Genomic DNA, 26,667 nt, shown 5'->3' with positions numbered 1-26,667 from the left:
AAGGGAGGCTGCATCCACATGGGTCTGACTCACAATGGAACCAGAAGCACGGTGTGCAATCTCTGCAGCCCTTGGCTAGAGAGAGATGATACCCCAGTCAAATATTGATATAATGTAATCATGAATTATTCATGTTTTTCATTCCCAAAGAATCTATTATCTACTTGTAGACTTTATGAATAATTAATGCCCAATAGTATTGAATTGGTCCTGGAGCCACCGATCGTAATGCTCCTCCGTGGTACATCAACACCATGAAAAGCTTGTGGGATGGGTCCTTTTGGGCTGATTTGATCCCAGTAGATTGGTGGCAGATTATAATCCTACACCTTCAATCCCATTTCTTGATTTATTGAATACTTTATTAGTCAGAAATGTAACCAGCACATAGTACTGTCAGACATTAAGGCTAAAGGGATCACACAAAAAAGTCCTGGAAAATAGATGCTTTAATATTCACACCCTGGAGCTCAGCCATTCCTCAGACATTTGGGTCAGAGTTTCCTTTGGTCTCTGTGTGATTATCAGTTGGGAATAAATGCATGCAAGGTTTTGTTCCCCAGCTGCTTGACTTCCATGAACTCTGCCAACAGCGGGTTGCTTTCTGATAACGGTACTGTTTCTCTTTTCGTATCTTTAATAGAAAATCCATACATCACAGGCTCACAGCACAGCAGCGCTGCTCGTCTGCAAATACAGGAATGTGTTTCCGTCCCAGTGGACAAACACACGGTGGGAGTGCAGTGTGAGCACTTCGCACAAGCAGAGCGTTGAGCGTAGGATTATGAAGGGAAGACCTGGCTTTACCAGCGGATGGGATTAGGTTTTGTTTTGCCTGGCAGGGGGCCAGCTAGCTGGCGCCCATGAGCCACAGTGAACATGGGGGCACAGTGGCACATCCCAACCCCCACCTGACCTACAGTAGCTCTGCTGCTATGGATGCTGGTGGCTGTCACCACTGGAGACATTATTAGTTGGATAATCACAGAATGTTTCTAAATGCCTTCTTGTTTTACACAGCTTCTTACTTTGGTCAATATGCTGTATATGTTTCCCTGCTGGTTTTATATGTAAAATGATGAAACTAAACTGAACAGTAAGCTCATTAAATCATAGCCTGTTCAGGTCATTTAAGTTTATAAATGTCTTTGTGGAGGCAACATCACAACTCCTCCTCAAAAACATTAGTAGAAACAGTAGAAATGGTGTGAACAGACTTATTATTTAACTTACAGACTTAATATTTGCCATTTTCCTGTGCTAATTATCTTCACACTTTTAATTGCTTTGATTGATGAAGCTCTTGAAAGGTTGGGGGATTCAGATGGTTACTTTGAAGGCGTCAGCATGGGCTTCCGTTAATCGTGCACCACACGCACACACGCACGCAAGCACACGCACATGCACACACACACACACACACACACACACACACACACACACACACACACGGACACCTTGCATGTTAGCGTTTCCATATTTGGGGGGGCAATTGCACCCTTCCCCCCCAACCACCCCTCCTGGCAACACCAAGTCTCTCCAGTGGCGGCAGCACAGAGCTGTGTTTATGATGTCTGCTTTGATCATTTCAAAGTTGCCACAGGCCTATTCCCCCCCTAGATAATAACCATTGTGTATTATTATTCATCCTGATTCTTTTCCTTCCTAAAACTGTACATGTACATTAAAAGCTGTATTTACAGTATGTAAACAGCTCATTAAAATACTGACTTTGAATTTGTCACCACCCACCCACCCTGCTCCCTTTGACAGTCTCATCAAAGCGCGTCTCTCCCTGTCCGTCTGTCTCCTTTGCCAAGTGGAAAATAACAATATTTATTTGGCTTCACAACGAGAGTTATGCTAAGACAATACTTGCTTGGAGTTCCACATTATCTTAACTGTATATTTCCAACGCATGCAGCTTACAATGAGGAAACAAAATACACAGACAAGACATCCCAGTACATATTTATCACATGGGGTGGTCTAGATAATTAATGAGAGTCCTTAGACAAATTCAAAACTCCCACTTGAGCACAGCAAGTGGGATAGGCCTGTTCTGTACTGCCACCAATCCATCCATCACCTGGCTGATCTATCTTCATCTGCAGGAAATAGAATGTGCTCCGCCTCTCTCCTCCACCACTTCTAATGGTTATTAATAGCGTTGATAATTTATTGACTTAGTTGTGTGACAGATCTGGAGGATGTAAGCTCTGAGTCACCACTTTGCGTCCATCACACCAGCACTTCTATAGGTGGCCACACATTGACATACAGTAGTATATCTATGTACGGTCACTCTATGAATCATGTGGTTTTCATGGCAAAGTGAGGAATCGTTTTGCCATTTCTATTACTTCTGCAGCATTTTGTGCCTGTTCTTCTGGGAATGCAGAAGAGTAAAAGTGTGTTTTCATGTAAAAGTGTTATATTCTGTGCGGCAGTGTGCATTTACTGTACATCTGAGGTTGGTAGAAACAGCCATCTGTCTGTCAGTTTTAGAGAGATTGTTGTTTTCTATAAAAATCCTTCCTTCTGTTCCTGCACCATCACTGGATTAAGACTAAGGTTTAAGAGGACGTGGGCCCAAAATGGATTTTCAATTAAAAATGACAATTTAGCGACAGTTTGAGGAAAGTGCTTTTGCTCGTTTCTGGGCGAGTGGATTTGCATAATTGTCCCATAATGCCTGAATTACCATCTGTAAATCTTAATTTTATAATGTGTCTCCTCCAAGAGGTGGCGGTGATGGAATTGGATTATGGTATCGTATCCCATTATAGTGTTGTTTGACACTACGGTCCTTTTAGAGATTACTTATTTCCAAATACAGCAGACCAAATTAATTCCTTTTTGTAGTGGCATTTCATTGGTCTGAATAAGCCTCCTCATTTACTCTCTTTCAGCTCTCATCATTTATTTAAGTCTCTCTGTTCTCTCAGTCAAATACTTCGCAACGGCTACTCTGGTTTGTGTTTCCACTCAATTAAAGTAGCTTTATTGGTTTCTGTCCTCAAACTGATGATCCCAGCTGATATCTGTGTGAGAAAGATATACGCTACAGTGTATTGAAGGAATCCAGATATCATAATCAGTCTAGCAGTCTTTTCTTTTGTGACTATTGCTACATTTGCCTCGTCCTTTTCAAGTAAGAAAAGGGAAACATTCTAAATGCTGGTCTCTTTTATCATGCGTGTCTCCTATGCAGAATGTAAAGTGTCACCAAGCCCTCTGATCACCATGCTCTCCTTCTATTTCAGGAAACCAGAATAAACTGCATCCGTATCGCTCGCAAAGGTAATTCAACTCCTTTATTGTTTTGGTTTTTCATCTAAAATGTGACCTTGAATGGAAGGTCTCTTAATAAAGTATCAGAGAGCTTGAAACTGAATTCATACTCCATAGTGCCATAGTGTCGCTTGCCGTGACATGACATGACGATGCTTTTTGAGTTGGAAAATCTGTTCTTATCGGCAGGTAGAAATAATTCTTTACTGGCTCTTTGTTCCAGCTAAACAAAGAGCAGGAATGTTTTCGATTTTTTTTTTTATATTTATTTTCACTGAGCTTCTGTTTTTTTACAATGATATTTTGAGAAAAAGGGCATGAGGCAGAGAGTCTTTCATCCCGCTGGTTTGGGGTCAGATTCTGGGACACACAATATCAAATACAGTTCCTGTGTTCCTGCCGGCAGAACGTTAGACAGCTACGTCTGAGAACTCTGACCTTTGCTTGATCTAGAAGGGTCCTCAAGATCAAAACAGAGGCAGTTGAAGTTCTGACTTCTGACTTCTGAGCTATGACTGTCCTCCATAGGACTCAGAGTATCCTGAAAAAGCACTGTACTTTTCTGGGCATAGAGGGGTGGAAATACTAGCCGCCGCCGCCCGCCGACTTCCTATTGGTTCACCAACCTAAGAGCCCGCCTCCCCTCCCCAGTAGAATGCAGCGGAGAACACTGACGTCACCAAAGTTGGAGCGACGTTATTGGTTTAGCGATATACAAGGTTCACTCCCTTCCTATGCCATGCCGGGCGGCGGTGGCTCAGGGGTAGAGTGGCTGGATGGTAACCGTAAGGTTGCCAGTTCGAACCCGCAGAGTTGCTGTCGAAGTGTCCTTGAGCAAGACACTGAACCCCTAATTGCTCCTGATGTGCTTGGTTGGTGCCTTGCATTGTTTCCGCCGCCATCGGTGTATGAATGTGTGTGTGAATGGGTGAATGTAATGCAAAATCTCTGTAAAGCGCCTTGGATAAAGGCGCTATATAAATGTACCATTTACCATGTTTCCTGCTTGGCTCGCCCAGGCTTTTTTTTTTTTTTTTTTTGAAAACAAAACACCTGCAGTTTCCATGGCTAGACTCAGAGAGACATGGAAATTGACTTAGTCCTGATGACAGGACTCAAAGCTCTCAGTGTGAATAACAGTCATCTATGCATACAGTATATAGTTCTCACAGCAGTGCTACTGTACAGTAAGCATAAGAGTCTTGTCAGTAAATGGACTCGACTTTTACTGTTGGCTGAAAAGCAGAAGAGACATAGCTCCACTCGAGCGTGACGCTGAGAGACAAGACTAACCTCTTCAACCCCACGCTTCACTCCATCTAACACACACGCACACGCACGTCGCACACACACACACATACACACACACACACACACACACACACACACACACACACACACACACACACGCACACGCACGTCGCACACACACACACACACACACACACACACACACACACACACACACACACACACACACACACACACACACACAGTCAATTATTGAATAAAGAGCTGCTTAGAGTGATTTTCAATTAGAAGCTATGACAGGTCAGAGTGTATTTTCTGGTGGTCTCTGTACCATTAACATGCCCCCTGCATGACGGGGGTCCTGAGACGTTACTATCACAGGCAAAGTGGAGGCAAATGATTTTGGCTCGGATAACAAAGCTGAAGATTACATTTCAACTTCCAGGTGACAGTTTAATTAAGGATCCTCTGGCAGGCCCAATACAACAATAGACCTTCCATTTCTACTCTAAGTGCCAATTTCCCCCGGTGGGCAGCCGGCAGGTGCATGGATTCATGTGAAAATCTATTTCATGCTCGTGTTTGGTTTAATAGAAATTCTGGGGCTAAATGCAGCGGTGCCCGTCTTATCTGTCTAAAATGTCATAGAACTTAAATTGATTTCAACCCCTTCTACGTTTGTAGCATCTGCAATGTACTCCTATACCACTCAAGAGGCGTCATTTGAAATGAAGTTCCAGTAATCAGTTGCACAGCAGGCTGTGAGCTCGCTCCTCTACTTCTGTCTGGATGAAGAAGTTCACGGTCACACCAGAGCCTTTTGTTGTTCTCAGTCAGCCAGCAGTCTGTCACAGATACCAGGACACATTGAGATGCTCACTGTAACTCTGTGCAAAGGCAAACTATCATTATCTATATAATAGAGCCACTGAGAAATCTCGTCAGATTTACAGTTTACAAATATGCGTTTATGCAGACACTCACTTGACTTAATTGCAAAATTGGAAAAAGCATGAACTCTGGTAAATAGTCACATATGTATAGTGCAGAGGCAGAGGTCGTCGGATAACCCTGACCCCGAAATACCTGATGGTCCGACTGGGGCATACCCGTTTCGGTCCATTTTCAATAAGTGACTCAATAAGTGAGGTTGGGAATGGTGCCGTTTTGTCTCGGGTCTCGGCAGTTCATTAAAACCCGAGTGGAGCCGCAGACGAAACTAAGCACTATAGTGCACTACAAAATGCAAACAAAAGTGTTGCAACAACATATAGCTCTAAACTAGAAATGCACTCTCTCGAGATGCCAACTTGCACCTTGCACACAAGTAGGCCATGTATGGCCTAGATAACAATAATAATAATAATAATATTTATTATTATTATTATTATTATTATCATTATTATTATTATTATTATAATAATAATTGTTGTGATCTGTACAAGAAAGTTGTTCACCAGTGTAAATAGTAAATAGTGTAATACCTCTACAGAAGGGATGAAGTACTTAGTTCACACTAGTCATTGGTCCGACAAACGACAACCTACCTCAAACCCTAATCATGCGGGACGTGTCTGTGTTAGAGAGAAAACATTTTACTTATTGTCCTGACATCCAGGGTCCAGATTTTCATATCGTCCCACTTTCAGGGTTATTTGTGCTGAGGCCGATCCAATGCCCCTGGCTGCCGATAGAGAAGGCTAAAACATGGCTCTGTTTCCCTGTTCTTCTGCCCCAGATCTGCTTCATGCCCCAACAGGCTATAGCTTGCTAGCGCTCTCCATCACTGCCCCCAGGCCTGCTGTGACTTTGTGCTGCTCTGGAGATTGTTTTGGCTCTTCCAACAGGGCTCAGGAGGGGCTCGTTGCGGGTCTGTCAGGGACTAAAGGACACACTGACACCACTCGGGACAAACTAGACTGGCTTACTGTAGCCAGACACAGAAAAGAGCTTTTTTGTGCTATTAACATAAATATGGAGCTATATGCCAGTGGAATGAATAACCCACCATTATTATAATGACCTTTTGCAGTATTGCACAGACAGCAGGGCACGACTGTAGCGCTGTGTGGGATTGTGAGCAAACTAGCAAAGGTTACAACCCACTGTCATTGTTTCAATCCAAAGTCAAAGTAATTTCAAACACGTTTTTAAATCAGAATCCTCTGTTATAACACCCCATCACAAACAACGTTTTGGATAGTAATTGCATTTTTACCTCTGGAGAGCATATTGTCCAAAACTTGTGGCTGGTTAAGACACATACGAGGCCGGTTAACACACTGTAGTAAGGCCAGGTACCACACAAGCTGACTTCAGGTCAAAAACACCTTTTTTCCTGCTATGTATTGGCCACTGTCTCCCCTTGGAGCTCCAGACACCTTCTCCCCAGTGCGGTAGAGACATTTTATATATCGACTACTTGAACAATTGGCTGTCTGGAGGTGTGAAGTTCACTCCTGTGGGAGAGAACGGGTGACAGGGGCAGTTCGACCAAAAACTAACAGACAGAATGGTATATGGTGGCATATAATGTTAGGGTAGGGTCAAGGCTGGCGGAGTATTACGTGTCGGCTGTTAGTACATCGGACCAAAGATATGCATCCCACACGCCCGAGGTTGTGTATTATATATCTCTCTCTCTCTCTCTCTCTCTCTCTCTCTCTCTCTCTCTCTCTCTGCTAGCGGCCTGTAAGGACCACCGCAGGGCCCTGGAGGTGTCCCAACACTCTGAAGAGATGGGGCTGATTCTTGGGGTGTGTGCCGGAGGGCTGGTGGTCCTCATTCTTCTGCTGGGAGCCGTCATCATCATCATCAAGAAAGGGTGAGTGTCGCTCAGCTAGCCTGTATGCTGTTATATATTTGCAGTATGACGGAATAGGCTCTTCCAGGGACTACAAAGTATATTTTTACCTCTTCTGCAAGTCACCTGAATGGCGTCCACCTGCAGTATGGTTGCACACCAACCATAACCATTTCATCTTGCTCTCTTTTCTTTCTTTTTTTTAAAAATATCTCTCTGAACAGTCCCCTAATCATTGTCTTCTATTAGCTGTACTTGGTGAAAGGATAGCATTGTTTAGGAGGGATACTGGAAGCACAGCTAGCCTGTATTGTTTCCAATCCCTTATGCTGCACCAGAGATACCAAGCAAGTTTATCTGAGTGTGAAGTATTTAATTAAAGGCTGATTCAATGCAATTATCCACTTAATTACACCCACCAAGCAGCGGTCTGACCCTTAAATGAGACAGTAATTGGCAGGAAAAGGTGTGCTTTTAGAGATTATTAGCCAGTGATCCCAAAGCTCTAGCTATCTAACTATTAGTCAAACAGAGCGAGGGGTACGAGGAGGCTTTTAATGTGAAATCCTTGTTTTGCATATATAATAATGATGCATTACGACATAGTGTCTAAAATATCACAGAAAAATACTGTATGCATGGCCATTTTGGGAACATGCTAAACTACATATAATCATCTACAGAGACTTGCTTTGCTCTGCGTCTTAGTCAGCTGTAGCCATGTGCCAGCCCGAGGAGGAAAGTCTAGAATAAGATGTTCTACCACAAATGAAATAACGTATGTGAAATTCCAACTAACACTACATGCCAAGTGAGAGGTGGCTGAGGGCTCTGGTAATCATTATCAAACATGCTGACCTCACACGGCATACTGTTGATGTTAGTGTTGACACTATAGTTCCCACATTAGTCTGGACCGCTGTCCAATAAGCTGCCAGTTAGTTCTCAGACAATTCTTGTTATTGATCGCCGAATGTGCTTCTGGCATGAAGCCACGTATGTTCATTAAAGTTGAGAGTTGAGACGGCGCTAAAGGAGAAAGGAGAAACGTGTTTCTCTGCTTTGGCTGTGATTGGGACTGTCAGTGCCTTGCTTGCTATAATGCTGTATATATGCATGTGTCACATGCATCCAAACGGTTCCCATCTCCACTGAAATCAATGCATCCCTGCCCACAGCTGGCATTGCTTGCAGCTTACATTCTCTTCTTTCTCTTGATTTTCTTATCTCTCCTCCTCCTCCTCTCCTCTTCTTCCTTTTCCTCCTCTTCCTCCTCCTCCATCCTCACACTTCTCCAGAAGGGACATCTACTCTTACTCTTACTATCTGTAAGTGACCGTTTTCTTTTTTTTCCTGTATTTATTTTTGTTTATTTAGTGTTCCATCATATACATGCTTGTGCACATGGCTGTCATCCACTAAAGTTTCAGCTAGGGTCGGTGGGTGCGAATTATTATGAAATGCATTCTTCATCGTCTCCTTTCCTCCCCTCTTGTACTCGCTCCGTCCCTGACACCCACTATCTCCTTCTCTCCTTTCCTTTTTGTTATGCTGTCTCTCACGGCTCCTTTCCTACTCTCTCTGAAACTCTGTGTCAGTGTCTCTCTCTCCTTCTCTTTCTCCTTCTGGTTCTTCCATCCCTCCTCCTTCTCTCTCCATCTTTATTTGATAGGAAACCAGTGAACATGAATAAAACACCTATTAGCTACCGCCAGGAGAAGAGCCATATGGGCTCTATGGAGCACAGTTTCACAGACCAGAGCACCTTGCAGGAGGATGAGAGGATGGCACTGTCTTTCATGGACGCACACACCTGCTCGGCACGCAGTAAGACACACACGCACACACACACACACACACACACACACACACACACACACACACACACACACACACACACACACACACACACACACACACACACACACACACACACACACACACACACACACACACACTTTCATTCACAAGGCGTGCCATTTTTATTTTTGAAGTGCAACACCTTCATACAGTGTAATGCAGTGTAATGCAGTTTGTAATGCTGTTGATAGTGTGGTGTCTATCAGAGAACCATTCACACCTGAACCATTCTGATAGGAAACAACCAAAGTACCGACAAAGTACCTTCACCCAGACTTTCCCTTCATGTTCATTTTTTGTTGAAAACAATCTAGGCTCACTAGGCCTCCACACCACGGAAAGCCTATTTTGTTTTAACTGTGTACCACAAATTTCCGTACTAATATCTGTATGTTTGGGCACCACTGTTTTATTGTTATCCCAAATGAATGCCTAGAAGCCTAGTGTCTCCAGTAGCGTAAGTCAAGTAAGCCTTATAGGTATAGGGACTAGTACTACAGAGGGAATTGTTTTTGGGAACATATACAGGCTACATATATGATATATCCACTGGTTTGACTATACTGCAGAAAACTGCAAAACGAGTTGGTCTCATTCTAAAAAGCCCTCTGTCCTGGTCCCTCCTCCCCCTTGCAGGCGAGGCTCGCAGTTCAGTCAACGAGTCCAGCAGTCTGCTGGGAGGCTCCCCGAGGCGTCAGTGTGGACGTAAAGGCTCTCCGTACCACACGGGACAGCTCCATCCTGCCGTCCGCGTAGCTGACCTCCTCCAGCACATTAACCAGATGAAGACCGCTGAGGGCTACGGCTTCAAGCAGGAGTATGAGGTGAGATTCTGAAGTATTCACTGACACTATACAGTATAGCCGAATTCACCAAGTATTCAATGACAATGCAAGGTGAGTTTATTTAAGTTATTTTATTTTTATTTTTAGTATACAGTGTAGACTGACAGGAAACAGGGAGAGAGTAGGGGAGTGACACTCCGAAACGGTGAAAGTGCAGTGGGTCAATATATTAATCCCAGAGAAAACAACATATAGTTAGAATATGTATAGAGAAAAAAATTCATGTTCATATATTGGTATACAGTAATATGATTGATTGATTGATTGATTGATTGATTGATTGATTGATTGATTGATTACTTTATTAGTCAGAAATGTGGTACAGTAAGACCCAGTTTACCCAAACATGACTTATTATCTATCAATTTTACATTACATGAAGCCATAGTGCTCGTCATCAAATTATTAGATTAGGAATGCGGGGGGAATCAAGGCTTCATTTGTATTTTAAAAAGGATATCACAAAAAGTCCTCTGAATACAATTTGTCATCAACAAATGCAATGTACAAAGTTTACATATAGTACATATACGTATATACTTCAATATAGCTGCATTATTGACCTCATGAGAGTTCAGATATTGAAATCACCTTTAGCATAAAGTGAAGCATATGGTAGGTGTGGGCGGTGCAGGGTGCCACCCATCCTGTTCTGACATCTTCCATATAGACTCTCATTATTCCCTCTGAAATTAATTAGCAGGAGTTAAGAGACATCAGAACACCATGCTGACACTACTATAGACTATGAATAAATCATCCTCATCTGGCCTTAAAGAGGACCTCTGTCACCATGGCAGACTTGATGAGTACACACACACACACGAGCACGCACGCACGCGAGCATAAACGCACGCAGGCACACACGCACACACTTACGCAGGCACGCACACACACACAGTCACACAGTCACACACACACACACACACCCTACTGACAGCTGAGAGAAGGCGGCTTTACGAGTCTCAATGTATCACAGAGTCAGAACGCGTTGCTTCTTGGTAGCAGAGGTTATTTGTCCTGCTCTCCTGCACAAAGCTTGGTGGAGAGAAGAACACTCCTTGTGTGTGGAATGCTTTATTTCAGATACAGGAGGGTCTGTGTAGAGACTAGAGAGACAGGAAACCAAAGGGTACAGAGAGAGGAGACACTCGAGTCGTGCTCACAAGGAGCATATCGACGCTGTCGGGCAGAAACCTCATACTGTAGCTATTAGTACTACCTACAAGTTGTGCCGGTATGATCGGTATTTTAACTATTTTTGTATTTAAAAGTCTGTTTTTATAATTATTTAACCAATAAGTACCAAAACGTATTAACAAGAGCCTGTGACTACGTATATATTTACAGTTTCCACCCAACAGCGGTGACTGGCTTCATTTTGCGTGGCAGATAGTCATTTGGCCGGTTACGCTCTCCTGCTCTTTATATAGAGGTGGATTTAGCTTTTCCACTAAACTATATATAAATGGAGACAAGTGTACAGATAGATAGAACATTGGTTCTGCTGTTGGTGTATTAACCTCCATATCCATAGTTGTGTGAGTACAGGGAACAATGTGGTGTCCCTGAATACGGCCTCCTCCCGCTGGGATGATTCTGTATGTTAGAGCAGGAGAGCTCCTGCTCTGTTAGCCATGCTCCTCTGACACTTCTGAAGAAGAGAAAACATCTCGCAGTAATTCTTCTCTGGGCTGCACTCCCTCACGGGCACAGCCCACTCCCCTGAATCAATATACTGTATGCACACTCTAGTGCTCCTCTCTGTCTACCCTCTCCTGCCAGGTACGGCTCGTTATTTCCCTGTGGAATGCAGAAATGTGTGAGTGCGTGTGTGTGTGTGTGTGTGTGTGTGTGTGTGTGTGTGTGTGTGTGTGTGTGTGTGTGTGTGTGTGTGTGTGTGGTGTGTGTGTGTGTGTGTGTGTGTGTGTGTGTGTGTGTGTGTGTGTGTGTGTGTGTGCACGCGCACGCGTGCGGTATGGATAATTAATTGCCATAACAAGTAAATTCACTACTCTAAATGAGAAAAGCCTGAGGAGCTAGCCAAGCCAATGCCCAGCAGAGTGCATTGAAGCCTCTGGCTCTTCTGCCAACTCAGTGCTGTCTGAATTGCATGTCAGTAGTGTGATTATGATCACTGATCATGCTCGTCAACATGGTACTGTACATGTAAGAGCGTTCTCAACATCAGCCTCAGATGCCAAATGTACCTGACAAACTTTTTTGAGAATGCACTGACTGAACACAACTTTGTGCTCAGCAGCTCTAAATGATTTGGGAGATTATTGGAAATCAAAATAGTGGACAGACTGAGGCACATTTTTACTGACATTTTTAAAAGAAACCTTAAGACATACCTTTTTAGCATTGCTTTTAATTAGGTCATAGTATCATTAATCCATGTTAATGTTTATTTGTAATGTCAAATCTTTTTTCCTTTGTTTTCTTTTTCTTTTAATGTCTCTTCTATTTGTAATCTGTGAAGCACATTGGGTTGCACTTTCTGTATGAAATGTGCTATACAAATAAAGTTTTGATTTGATTTTGATTGAAATGGCTCCGGACACTTCTTATAGGAGCAAATTAAGCAACCTATTATTTGTGTCCGGGTAGCTCAGTCCATAGAGCACTCGCCTCTCGACCACAAGTCAAAAGGTCATGGGTTTTGCTTGAGTGCTGCAAGTTGTAGGGTAAGTATGGGAGCTAGGAGTCTAGTGCATTGTAACGGGAATAGACTGGCTGATACCGACAATAAGCTTCTCTCCAAACTACTTAATACACAGTCTAATGGGGAATATAGCAGTGGGAGGTCTAGCTGTATCTGTGTGACACTTTTCCTGTTTAAATACTTAACATGCCTAAAGCACGTACATAATCACTCCTTATCTCAAAATGTTCTCACAACGCTACTGCCCTGTTGATGTAAACCCCGGCTGTGCTTGAGAGATGACATGCTGATAGGATTTCAGCGTGATAACCGTGAAAAAACTATATTCCTTATCGCACTTAAACAAAAGAAACAATGCTGAAAAGCCACATTGCGCCTGAGGCTTATCTAAGTTGTCTAAATCATTAGGGGAGGTTCACAAAGCCGCTATCTCCATCATAAGAATGTCTTGTCTTCCACAGAGCTTTTTTGATGACTGGGACAGCACAAAGAAGGAAGACAAAACCAAAGGGAGACATGATACCTTGACGGGATGTAAGTGACCAGGAGATGTTCTGCCCTTTGTGAAGTAAAACGTCAAAAGTCACAATATACGACTAGAAAGACTAAGGGGCTGTGTCCAAAAAAACATTTGTTCCATTCTGCCTGGCATTTCTATGGTAAATAGATAAGTGGCAGAGCGCCCTGGGCGGTTCAAGTACAAAATAGTTAAACTGTTGGAGAGGAACGTTCTGCAATATCATGGCTGTGTCTAACAACCAGCTCATTTATGACCTGACTTTGAATCATTACCACGATGTTTACTGTTATTTCTGCTAGGCTGTTTGTGCTGGGGCGCATACGTTGGTCCGACGTACTAACAGTCCGTCGGACTGTGTGGCCAGTTAAGACTCACCCGTGGCGCCGACATGGGTGGCCGGTTAACGCTTTTTATGCCCCGGAATTTTTCAAAATATAGCCCCGCCTTCCATTTCCCCCCATAACCGGGAGGTGAAATGTTGCATTACTACCTCGCGCTAATAACTTTGATCTCCCTTTAGAAGAATTAATATTCCAAACGAGATGCATGCTGAAGTCAGAAATAAAAACAGAACATCAGCATTCTGATCAAAACCACGGACAGCACCGTAGATTCAGAGATAATAGCAAGATTTGACGGCCGTAAACAAGGAAGTGAATGGCTGCGCGCACGCAAAACAGCTCCGGGACGGACGAGCAAGGCGTTGCCTAGCAACGGCCGCTGTCAAAAAATAGTTTTTATTATAATTAAAAATGACCTAAAGACGTGTCCACACGTCCTGGGCCTCCTACGGGTGTAATTATGAAGACGTGTGGACACTCAAAAAACACTCTGGACATGATATCCAAAGCCCTTTCTGTGGACACGGCCTCTTATGCTGCTACAGTAACACTAAATCCTTTCGTCTATATTTTGTCGTTTTAATATTCCTGTGCTGTTTCATCTGATTCCTCTTTCATTGTTCTACCATCTCAGATGACCGCCACAGAGTCAAGCTCCACCCACTCCTGGGTGACCCCAACTCTGACTACATCAACGCCAACTACATCGACGTAAGTCTCACCTACCAACCAATCAGAGTTGTATCTTCACAGTCCACTGAGGTGCTTATACAACATGGACACAGACTGTCATGGTGCTACAAAGCATCAAAGAATCAATCCACACAAAATAAGGTTCAGAGTGTAATGTGTTAAAACTGTCAAAGGCCTGAGGGGCTGAAATGCGGCCCTTTCATGATCGCTGCTACTGCAGCACATTAAAATCCCCTAACATTTTATTCTGAGTGCAGATTGTTCATCATTTGATCATTAGTTTTAAGTCTGCATCTGTCTCTGATCTTCTAAGTCATCAGTTTGAGCACCCCAAAATAAAAAAAGGGCAGTTGGAAGATAGGGAGGCAGATACACAGTATTACACACCCATCACACACCGATGGCAGAGACACCAACCTGCTCTCCAGGAGCATGTTTTGAGCAGCTTGTGACTCTTTCAACAGATGTTTTGTTTTTGTTTTTCATTGTGAAATGTTTTGGTGTTCAAAGGAGAGGTGAAGACATTCAAGGTCTCTATTTTACATTTTTCTACTGTCGACTTGGCTACTGGCCAGACTGTGTGTCATATACGGAACCTCGGGAACATAGGGATGACCCCCCACACACAGGCATCGACACGCGCACACACACACACACACACACACACACACACACACACACACACACACACACACACACACACACAGTCTCCTGTCGCTCCACCTGTCTATAACTACTCTCTCTCATTAACTGGCCTGTATGTCTCTCTTTTAACTCCCTGTCCACATCCTCCACTTTGGACCCTGTAGATTCGGATTAACAGGGAAGTAAGTACTTCACCACTCTTCTTTCTGCCTGCCCCCCCCCATCCTTCTTTTAGTCCCTTGTCTCCTGTCCCCCATTCCACCATCTGCGACCTTGTACATGCCCAAGTCCCATTCAGAGGTGCAACTTTATATAAGACAAGTGTGCATGCATGCATGCATGCTGGATCATCATCAGCTGTATGTTTATGGATGACTTCTTTTTTTTTTAAGATATTGTTTTTTGCTTTTTGAGACATAATAATATATTCCTCCACAGAGTTATTTATGTTGACACCTATGACCTAGCTAGGCCAGTAGGCCACCAGAATCTGTTGTTATCATGTGTGTTATCTTACTGTCAGTACAGATACATGTCAATGATGTATGATGTCAATAATGTCAATAATGAATAGATTATAGATAGGTTTATGAATAGAATCAGACCATGTTGTAGAGAGTAAGGATTAGTTGTCATATGGGGGTTCCAGACAGTATAATATGGGAGTGGTTGTGAATTTAAAGACAAACAGGACTCAATTAGCCCTTTGCTAAATCCCACCCCAAAAAGCGATTGGCCAATGCCAATCCAATGAGTTTAGCAACTGTTGCTATGCAGGTCATGCTTTCGCCACCTCCTAGCCGTCAGTGTTATTTTGCATGGCTGTGTTGTTGAACATATACTTAACGTCGGGGAAGTTACACGCCTGACCCACCCAGGTGATGGCAATGATACTAATGACCGTAGTCTTACCGTGCAACCTCTGTCATATCCTCATATTTCTAGTTTATTTAAATAATGTCATGCTAATTTGTCCAGTGCATAGCCTGCTGCAGGCCTTGTTGACTAGATCTAGACTTTGATGCTCTTGCTACTGAAATGAAGGACAGCTTGCCCTGTCTCCTCGCTGCTAACGTGCCTATTGGACAAGGACGGGTTGGGGAGGGACTTGGCGAAGGGCTAATTAAGGGTCCATTTGTGCACACTTATGCTTTGACAGTGTAAGTCTTGTCTTCATTGTTGCAACAATTATCGTTCATGCTTTAAGATCTGGTGTGTTGCGTTTTTGTTTCTGAGGTTATGCTGACAGAGTTCCAGAAATCCAGGACACTCCTAATATAAGGCCCAATTTGATGAGGCCTCCCTGGCATGAAGCTGGTTCATGATGTTGGCATTCCTGAATGTCCTCTCAAAAAGAATCTCCTGGGAATGATTCCAAATCAATTGTACCAAATCTTTGGAACGACTGTTGAGCTCATATTGCAAAGTCAGAGAAGAAGTGTGTTGTTTTCAGGAGGAAGACTTGGGAGTTGTGGTTTAGTGTGTAACAAACTGTCCATGACTCACATTCTCACAGGTGCTCTTGTTGCCTTTTTGCCCTCGAGGCTGCATGTGGTGCCCTCTCATTCCACATGAACATCCTGTGTTCACCATGAGGACAGATCTGACATCTATATCAAAGGCTGTCCTCTCCTTTGATATATGAAAGATCTCAGAATGCTTCGCTTTTGCTTTTGTTTCAAGAGGGCCAATCCTGCAAACTTTGAAAGCCAATGTTAGCCTATTAGGATGGAATATGGAATATGAGACAGATCCATCTTGAACACATGACTATAGAGATGGTGTGTAACGATTTGTGGGATTTTTGGACAGAATCTGGAGGAGTAATATGATTTATTTTCTTCAAAAGTCAGCCTCCTGGTGGCGCTATAACAGGCATCAACCGGGTTAACGGTGATGGAGATTAGCTGTTCACAGACGGACGGACGGACGGACACATGGAGTGCAAAACATACTCTCTCCCCATACCTTCGGCCTGGTGGAGACAAGAATAAAGAACCGAGTTCATTTAGACCATGATAGCTTTCATGTGAAACCTATTAGACAGACCTTTTGGTGCTGTTGTCGGCAAATAATTGTTTGAGTCTATGAAAGAAAAGGCCGTAAGCTGTTAGTTTGCAGTTGTGGCTTTAATACAAATCTATTTTATATTTCTTTATTGGTTACTGACGCTTTGTGAAGAATCAGCCATTTTTTATGAATAGATAGGGCTTCTTTTTCTTCTCGCTATCTTGAATTATGTACACGCAGCTAAAAATCCATACTGTATTAAAATAAACATGTGGGCATATTATTATATAATTGCCTGCTTATTGGCTCATTCAGCACCAACCAGGGCATTTGGTTTCCTTTGATTATATGAATACTGAGGAATGAACTGCATATACAGAGTAAAGTTAATATGGTGGCTGTGGAGAAAGACGACATTAAAGTATGTAGTGGGTCATTAGAGGACGGGGAGCCAGAGGAGAGCAGACGGCTGTCCAGACATGATCTCCCTTCCAGCTGTGAGCCACGATCACATGGTCTTACTCAGCACCTCATTCCTCTTCTCTTTTGCAGGGCTACCATCGATCCAACCACTTCATCGCCACTCAGGGTGAGTATCCCTGCAAGGCGTGTGTGTGTGTGTGTGTGTGTGTGTGTGTGTGTGTGTGTGTGTGTGTGTGTGTGTGTGTGTGTGTGTGTGTGTGTGTGTGTGTGTGTGTGTGTGTGTGTGTGTGTGAGTGTGAGTGTGAGTGTGAGTGTGTGAGTGTGACTGTGCGTGCGTGCGCCTCTTTAAGTGCGTCTTAGATTTTTCAAGCTTTGAGAGTGAGAGTTTTTGATTTTGTAAGTGAGTAATAAATCAGAAATCTGTTGGCTCTCCATCCTGAGCCAAAGCGCACGTCCTGCAAATCTAAAGGTGATGGCATGTGTGACCACCACCCAGTGGCAGCTGTGTGATTGATGTCACTGAATTAATCATGAAGAAGAGATGAATAATTAATCACATTCATTATAGCTCCTCAACCAATTGTGATGTGAGGAGTCCAGGAATTTCATGTGGAATAAAATAAGTCTTCAGTTCCCTCTCTGCAAATCACAAAGCCAGGGTCTGCAGCCAAAACGTTGCTGAAGGGCTGCTCAAACGATTATCTTTCATAAACTCTCCCTGCTAGGAGGGAGAGAGAGACAGACAGACAGACAGACAGACAGAAAGAGAGATATGAGTTACTGTATAGGAGCTCCTTGTGAGCATGGTTTCCCTCGGTGCTCATTATTCCAGTGGTATATCCACATGAAATTGACTGATGGAGGCTTATTACATATTATTTCACAATACGGCTGTCACAAATCGGCTGTCATTATTTTGTGGTTTTCACAGAGAAAGGATCAAACACTGCAAGAGTTCACCGAGATGCGATCCAGACCCGATACATAGGCTACATTTGTTTTTATTCCAATTAATTTTGATGTCTCACATTCATGCAGTGCATTGATGGTACAATCTTCACAGATCCTGTCATCTGACCACGGTCACTCGGGTCATGATGATGCTATAGAGCCAGACTCATTTTTGTGTCTGACTCTGATCCCATTCTTGGAGAATGTTTATTTTTATTAAAGGAGCATTCAGTGATTTGGGCGATTTGGAAAACATCCCGGTTCGGCCCGGTAACAAGATGTGCACATGCACGTACCACAGTGGGGGGACACGCGACAGGCCAACACCACACACACCAAGAAGAAAAAGTCAATAAAAAAGCAATAATAGCCGGTCATGCTCTGGTGGCCACACACAACAGCACCAGCAACAAGTGATTTTCATTGAGAGTGCAGCTCTGATGGGGCTGTTTCTGCTTCCCTCCACAAGGCCCCAAGCAGGAGACGGTGTTGGATTTCTGGAGGATGGTGTGGCAGGAGAACTGCTTCAGCATCGTCATGATCACCAAGTTGGTGGAGGTCGGCAGGGTGAGTGACATCACTGTTCCCTTTAGACGGAGCTGCTGTTAGCTTTACATTCTTTATTCACCAACGTCACTCTGCAGTGGCCTTAGTGCAGCGTGCATCTGGTGGAGGGCTCAGAGCGCCACACATGCATTTTCAGCGCGAGTACCTTTAGTTTGAAAGCCGATTTGGCTGGAAACTGCCAGTCAGGAAGTAAAAATCTGCTATGTAGATGTGGAGAGTCATTTAATCCACCCAAAGCATACTTTTTGTAAGCGAGATACTATCGTTTAGAGATAATTAGCCACAAATCAAGGTTGTTTTTGGCCAAAAAGAAGAATCTCCCCATAGACAGCATAAGCCAGCGGATTTTCCATTTCCGTTATTTTTATTTATTTTTTATGTTTGGGTTTTTCTTTTCCTCAGTGTTATGAGCTCATATATAGGACACAATTGTTCACCGTAATCAATTGATATTAAGAAAGGCGTGATAAGGCGTCATCTGCGGGGAGGTACCGTACATATGAAAATAGGCATCAAAAGGTGATATTAGCCCTTCGCTATCCCACCCCAAAAAGCGATTGTCCAATGCCAATCCAAATAGTTTAGCAACTGTTGCTATGCAGGTCAAGCTTTCGCCACCTTATAGCTGTCGATGTTATTTTGCATGGCTGTGTTGTTGAACATATACACGGCTTAACGTCGACTTACACGATTGACCCACCCAGGTGATGGCAATGATACTAATGACCGTAGTCTTACCGTGCAACATTAAAACTCCTGTTGGGTTGTTGACGGGTCGTTAAAAGTTGATTTCTCCCTTTGTCATTTCCTCTAGTTTATTTAAATAATGTCTGCAAATTATGTCCAGTGCATAGACTACTGCAGGCCTGGTTGACTAGATTTAGAAGACATTTTGATGCTCTTGCTACTGAAATGATCAATTATTTATATGGATAAATCCCGTCATTAACAGACCTCTATGTGGGAGAAGGACAGCTTGCCCTGTCTTCCCGCTGCTGGTGATAAATGAGTTACAGTTAAGTACAACTCATTTGTACACAGACACTATGTATTTCCTAATGGCAGCAGTTATAGCCATTAGTGTATTATATCGTATATTAGGGCATATTATCACTTCAGAGTAGGGTGGCCACCTGCAAGACCTCAGAAAGGAGGACACTTTTTGCGGGGCTCGCACCCCCCCCCCCCCAGATATTAATATTATTACTACTACTATTGCACCTGATTTTCACCACCATCCTCTCCAGCATTATGTCCACAGAGAACATATATTTGCTAATTAAATTAACATTTTTAAATTAGGCTATAGGGTACCACAAAGGCCATTCATTTTATAATCAATTTATTTCATTTCATGTTTAGATACCGGTATGTTTTATGTTTAATCTCTTTCTTGTGGGGTTTTTTATACAGTCTTATGGTCATCGGTGTATAGGACATAGAAATAGAATGAAGCCAGTAGCCTATATGTATGTTCACAGTGCTTTAGCCTCCCTTTCTTTATGATGTCGAGCTCCATATTGCTCATTAAATGTAGTTTTTCATTTCGGCATATTTGGTTTATTTATCTCTGCATTAACTATACTAAATTGATTGTGAGAGCTCAAACCGACCATCCCACTGGCAGTGTTGCCAGGTTTTGGAAGAGAACCAAGCAACCATGTCTATGAAAACAAGCCCAAAATAAGCCTGACTAGGCTTAGTAGCCTATTATATAAAACAAGCCCAAAGTCGCTTATAATTAAGCGGACATGGCAACACTCCGAACGTCTCCACTCGCTTCGGAGCTGAGCAGCGCTGCAGAGATTTTAATACCCAGGCAGACGACGTAAATGACAGTTATGGCACAAGCACTGTATATCACAAAAAACCGGACAATTATGTGTCCGGCCAGAGGTTGAGGTGGGAGGAGGACAGGTGGGTCTAAAACCGGACTGTCCGGCGTGAAACCGGACGTCTGGCCACCCTACTTCAGAGATGAGTGGAATATAGCAACTCAGCAGCATGCCTTACGCAGACTGATGCTATCTGGGCAGTACGCTTAGTGTTATGTTTATGCTCCATTTGAAGTGTTACATCATTGGAAGTATTGTAAACTCTAAGTACTGGACCCTCGTCTGGTTTGACAGACAGGTAGTGTGTGCAGGCTGGGTGGTGTGTGATAATCCGGTTGAAGTATTCCTTCGGTACGGCGACTGTGGCGGCGGGCCCGGGAGAACAATAACGCGACACGAGACATATCACACCAAAGGTTCACAGAGTTTATTACACACACAGGAACGTATATAGTGCTGGATCCCAAATGACGTGACAACAAGATATAAGACATAATAACCGCTAACTGCAGCAAGGCTGACCTTGCTGTCTGAGATGTCTCTCGTAGCCTAACTATAAAGTATGCTACAGATCAGTCAGTACACAATACATATCAAGTACACTGTACGTGTCTCACGTTCAAGTACACAGCCAGGCGATAACAAGATTCTAACAGTAAGTACATTCTGTATTTGAGAAGTAGTAATCATTGTGTAATTTACATCTCACAATACATGACTTTAATACACAGCTACTGTAGCACTTGTTATGCCGTGGTGCACTGAAAAGTACTGGAAGATCTTCATAAATATATTTAACAAATAGATTGAACAAATATTTATTATATAATGAGAATACAAGTGCGCATATAATATTTTATCTTGGCGTTCGGCTCTGCTACATACCCTGCTCGGCACAATTATACAGCCTTGTCTTGCAAACACTGTATACAGTACACCCACGTAGTAATGCAGCAAATTAACCCCTTGAGTATATCTGACTGAACTAACTCTGCAAGCTACGTATCATGACCTTGGCCGGTGCCCTCATCCAGTGCCACTTTGACTATGCGTGTGCTTCATGGTACAGAGGTATCTCCACGTTTTTGAAAACAAAGCTGCAGACCTCCCAAAACAAGCTTGTGAGGTTACTGCTAAAATTGAACCCCAGGTCTCATCTTACCTCTGCCCACTTTAGTAGCCTGGGATGGCTAAGGGTGGAGGAGAGAGTATCTCAGCTCTCATTGTGTCTGGTCTTCAAGATCCTAGGTGCCTCTGTTCCAGAGTACCTGATGGGCTACCTGCCCAGAGTGAGGGATGCTCACAGGTACTCAACCAGAGGAAGTCCTTATGATCTAGTTCCTCCCAGTTTCAGGACACTCATGGGAAAAAATGCTTTTTTCTACGCAGCCACTACTCTGTGGAATGCACTCCCTCCAGCCCTGAAATCCCTAAATTCTATTGCAATATTTAGGTAAGACCTGAAATCATGGCTCCATCTACACACTCACTGGTCATAGTTAGCTTCCGACCCTGGATAGCCCATCTCCCATGCTCAGGACTATTCTCTCAGGGTACCTCTTGTCCTATGTATATAGCTCCCAGCCTTATATATAAGGATTATTTATTATATGTTCCATGGTTGTTTTGTCTGTACACTGTGTACAGTATGTATGTGTATAGTTTCATATTACAAAGTGGACCACAATGGAAACAAGCGAAGGCTTTTTTGTGTCTAAGTCCATTTGGCGTTTTTTTTTAAATGATGTCATTTTCTGTAATTTTCTTAAACTGCCAATAAAGTATTCTATCTATCTATATCATGTATCATGTTGAGATTTCAACGGTTGTAATAGCAGCTACACTGCAGCTACACAGAGCTTTTTATTTTTTAAAGATATTGTTTGGGCTTTTCTGTCTTTATTCGGATTGTAGCCTACTGTATAGTGGAGAGTGAAAAATGTGAGAAGAAACAAACAGGGAGTGACACAGAGCATTACTAGCACAGAATGACCACAGACAGCCTGACTATAGCAGTCATTATCTGTCACACATAAACAAGCCTAACATTCAAACGTAAAAGTCGCATCATCTTTCCCCCTATAGAAACACATTATCCAGGTGGATGGTTAAAATGACACCATTTTACGCACACCAGCTCTGTATCCAATTGGCACAACCTCTCTGAACAAACAAAACAAATAGGAGCTGGACTTTAATAAAAAAAACATTTCCCCTGAATGAAAAACACCAGGTGCTTCGTGTGTGAGGTGAGTGGAACACATTGCAGCGCTCCTGTTCTCCATGTCATTATGGGACCGCTTTACTTTGCCCTCTGGGATGAAAAATCACCAGCAGGGAAACTTGTTGTTTTGCTGCCCCTCCAACAGCATTTTACACTGCACTCAGATCTGTTTCAGCTGTTCTGACGTGTGCTTTCCACCAGAAGATGAAGCACTTTCAAAGGCTGTTTTCTGTACAATCATTCATGTGTTTACTTCTGTGAAATTGCCTTTTAAACACCTTTTTTCACGAATTCCGTGCAAGCTGAAGCACTCCTTTGTCCCCCTGTCCATCAAAGCCATAAATGACAAGCTAGCCATAGCCAATTGTAATGTGTTGTAACTGTACAGTGCCCAGTGGGTAATTTACAGCATGGTTAGAATGTTCTGTAATACTTTGTCTAAACAGGTGAAATGCTGTAAATACTGGCCAGATGACAGTGAGATGTACGGTGACATCCAGATCACACTACTGAAGACGGAGACGCTGGCTGAATATACAGTCCGTACCTTTACCTTGGAGAGGGTAAGTCAACCCGAATCTCCCCAGCTATTCAATAGAACATTTGAAGTGAAATCCTTAAGCTGTTTGGTATATAATTGTATTCATGCATATAGAGAGCACAGAGTACGTGACTAACTGGGCAGTGTGTGTAGCAGAGGAACGAGAATGTAATTTAAAAACGTTACTAGAGACAGGTTATCTAAATACAATTATTAATACAAATCAGCACACCATAAGTACTGTATGACTATTAGCTAATCCTACATTTAAATGGAAAAACCTCTGTCCCCAAAACTGGTCATCAAAATGTCTCTGTTCTGCTTGGTTCTCCTCAGTAGCTGGAGCATAGCATTTGTAATTTTCATAATGTTTCTGATGTTTGAGGTGGGTGGCTCTTTCAGTACCTTCATGATGCTCAGTGACTCATTCTCAGGACTGTCTGGGTCAGCTCTGCCCCAGGCTTCCCTTTTTGTTCATGAATTGTCCAATTTCTCTTAGTCTAATTGGAAATAACATTTGAGCACAGCTACTTCAGTGTGGCAAGGTTGGCTGTGCCTTAAATAAAACGTCTGGGTTTCCGAGGCTAGGCTGTGCCAGACAAAATATCATTTAATTGGCAATGGTCCAATGGCTCCATAGAATTAACAATTTTAATCACATCATTGCTGTCATCAACTGCAATAGAGAAGGAAATAATTTACTTCACTTGGTCCTTGAGTTGACTAAAATGTCCTGCAAGGTCTCTGATTCTCTGCCTTGCTGTGTTACTGGCACTCAATAATGAGACGACGGACTGTAGGTGCAGCCCTCGCAGTATGGTAGGCACTTACACACAGCGGGTGGTTACCTCCTACGTACCTGCTGCCTCCATTAAGATGTCTGGCAGCTTTACCTGCACTGCAGCAGCAAGGACAAAGAGAGTGTTCGAGAATTGAGCCAGACTTTAGTAGTTATTGTAGAGTGAGGATATATTATGGATGTTTTGTGGCAGGTTTCATAGAAACTAGACTTGCAGCGTGGGAGTTGTGACTTTGTGAAAGTTTTGACCTTTAATTAGAATGACACAACTTTCAATCAATGGTGAAAAAGACACGTCTCTGCCATGTACCGTCTGACAAGAAGGAGAAAAAAACAATGAACTGGCATAGACAAACAGTTATAAAAGTAATATAAAGCACAGTTTCAGCCATTCAGGTTTGAACCCTTATAAATCTATTTATTTCCTTTTGTCATTTTGCCATTCCTGAAAGTAAGTAATATTTCTCTGTTGCAGTACATAGGTTGAGGACTTAGATCAAGAGTTATTCACATTTTAAGATTTTCGGTCTCGTCTGCTAAAATGGGGGGGCATTTTCGATGACGTCCCACCGGGAATTAACATTGAATGTTGCGCAACAGACGCTCCCAGCCTGTGGAGCGATGCGATCGGTTTTTGATATCAATAATCTCTGTCCTTTTTCTCAATCTCCGTCCTGAGCGCTGGGCGTTACTAGATGATTGAACGGAGAACTCCGTCCTTGCCGCTCAGGGTGACTTGGTCTATTTATAGAACAGCTTAAAATCTGACAGGACTTATTACCGATGAGAACGTGGGCCTCTCTGGATAAATCATCATTGAGAGGAATTAGCATGAGTAGCTGCTTAAAAACACTTCCATCTCCAATATAGCTGGAGAGAGCAGCTGCTCCAGTGCTACTGGTTTGTTCCCAGTGTCCCCATCCTGCAGTCTCCCAAAGGGCTCCTTCATGCTGCTGTTCTTTGAAATGGCTCAGAGTCACTCTGTAGTGACAGTGCCACAAACACTCTATTAGCATCATTCCATCACAGCTGCTCTCACTGGGTGCATGCTGCTGGTTATTCAAATCAGCAGAAATATGGCAGATGCTGACAGTTTGTTTTCGCCCCTCTCCCTCACTAGTCACTTTAGTTTTTTTATTTCTCTCTTCCTCAAACCTTTGCGTTGCATCCACTTTGACATTTAATGTACACTCAGAGTGGTAAATGACTGTCTGTGTTGAAGCTGGGTCTGCTGCCTGGGAAACCAAACATCTATACTATTCGTCCAAAGCATCTCTTTCCACCAGTTGTGATGAACAAACAATAACACCTCTAAAGGCCTTTTCAGACGGGGAGCGACTGACGTACCTAGTAATTATTTTTCAATGAGAGGCGTGTATTCATTTTCGTTACCTGCAGAGAAGTTGAGGGCCGATTATGCAAGCGTATTTTCAAGGGGGAAAATGTGAAATTGTCACACACATGCTAGTTTCGGGCACACGCCCGCGGGCGACTAGACCTGGATTGTGGTGACCTTTTCTTTTACAATACACATCCCTCATGAGCAGACCTGGAGCAGACCTGTCGGTGATAACACCTGCGTCACTCGCTCCCTGTCTGAAAGGACCTTAAGACATCATATTGAGAAACTTCTCAAAATATGACATAATATCATAAAATAATGATATTATGATAATGATTCAACTTTCTCAAGCATGACTTACTCATTTTAAATACTGAGTTACAAGCTTTGTCAAAATGACTCAATGAGAACGTAAACTGGCATGAGCAAACGCTATGAGGCTAAACTCAATGTAATGCTAATTCCTGTTGTCTTTGTGTGTTTTGACAGAGAGGCTACTCAGCCAAGCATGAAGTGCGTCAGTTCCACTTCACCTCGTGGCCAGAGCACGGGGTGCCCTTTCACGCCACAGGCCTGCTGGCCTTTATACGGAGAGTCAAAGCCTCCACGCCTCCCGATGCTGGTCCTGTGGTCGTTCACTGCAGGTTAGCATCTCATGACACGTACTGCCCTGTGGACGTTCACTGTTAGAACAGTTAGAACAGACATTACATCACTTCCTGCCCGCCCCAAACTTTACCAGAGATGGGAACTCCTAAATAAGTCGCACACACAGTGACCTCCGACTTGACTTGACTTGACAAAGACTTTTGAGCATCTCTGATTTATACCTAATGATATATGCTGTATTATTATTATTATTATTATTACTACATACACTCATTATTGTATGAAAATCACCTATACGTTAATATAAATTATCACCTGAGTGATTGCAAACGCAATGAGCGATTACTGTCTGAGAACAGTTCTGCAGAACTGTCTGTCTGTGTGTCACAGAGGGCACAGCTGTATCACACAAAAAACACACCCACGCACACACACACACACACACA

General features: G+C 43.1%; 1 protein-coding gene across 1 annotated transcript in view; it reads left to right on the top strand.

Annotated features, from left to right (window-relative positions):
* LOC308318998 (receptor-type tyrosine-protein phosphatase U-like) overlaps window positions 1–26,667 on the top strand; it is a 148,395-nt gene that overhangs the window by 108,110 nt on the left and 13,618 nt on the right. Inside the window, exons 13-22 of the mRNA XM_080768773.1 lie at window positions 3,267–3,303; window positions 7,231–7,369; window positions 9,021–9,175; window positions 9,845–10,032; window positions 13,183–13,255; window positions 14,217–14,293; window positions 17,483–17,519; window positions 18,774–18,871; window positions 23,377–23,493; window positions 26,102–26,256. Coding sequence (XP_080624899.1) covers window positions 3,267–3,303; window positions 7,231–7,369; window positions 9,021–9,175; window positions 9,845–10,032; window positions 13,183–13,255; window positions 14,217–14,293; window positions 17,483–17,519; window positions 18,774–18,871; window positions 23,377–23,493; window positions 26,102–26,256 — 1,076 coding nt within the window. The remainder of the gene's footprint in view (window positions 1–3,266; window positions 3,304–7,230; window positions 7,370–9,020; window positions 9,176–9,844; window positions 10,033–13,182; window positions 13,256–14,216; window positions 14,294–17,482; window positions 17,520–18,773; window positions 18,872–23,376; window positions 23,494–26,101; window positions 26,257–26,667) is intronic.

This window comes from Protomyctophum bolini (genome assembly GCF_963924005.1).
Source record: "Protomyctophum bolini genome assembly, chromosome: 7".
NCBI lineage: Eukaryota > Metazoa > Chordata > Actinopteri > Myctophiformes > Myctophidae > Protomyctophum > Protomyctophum bolini.
This window is presented reverse-complemented; position numbering and strand designations above follow the sequence as displayed.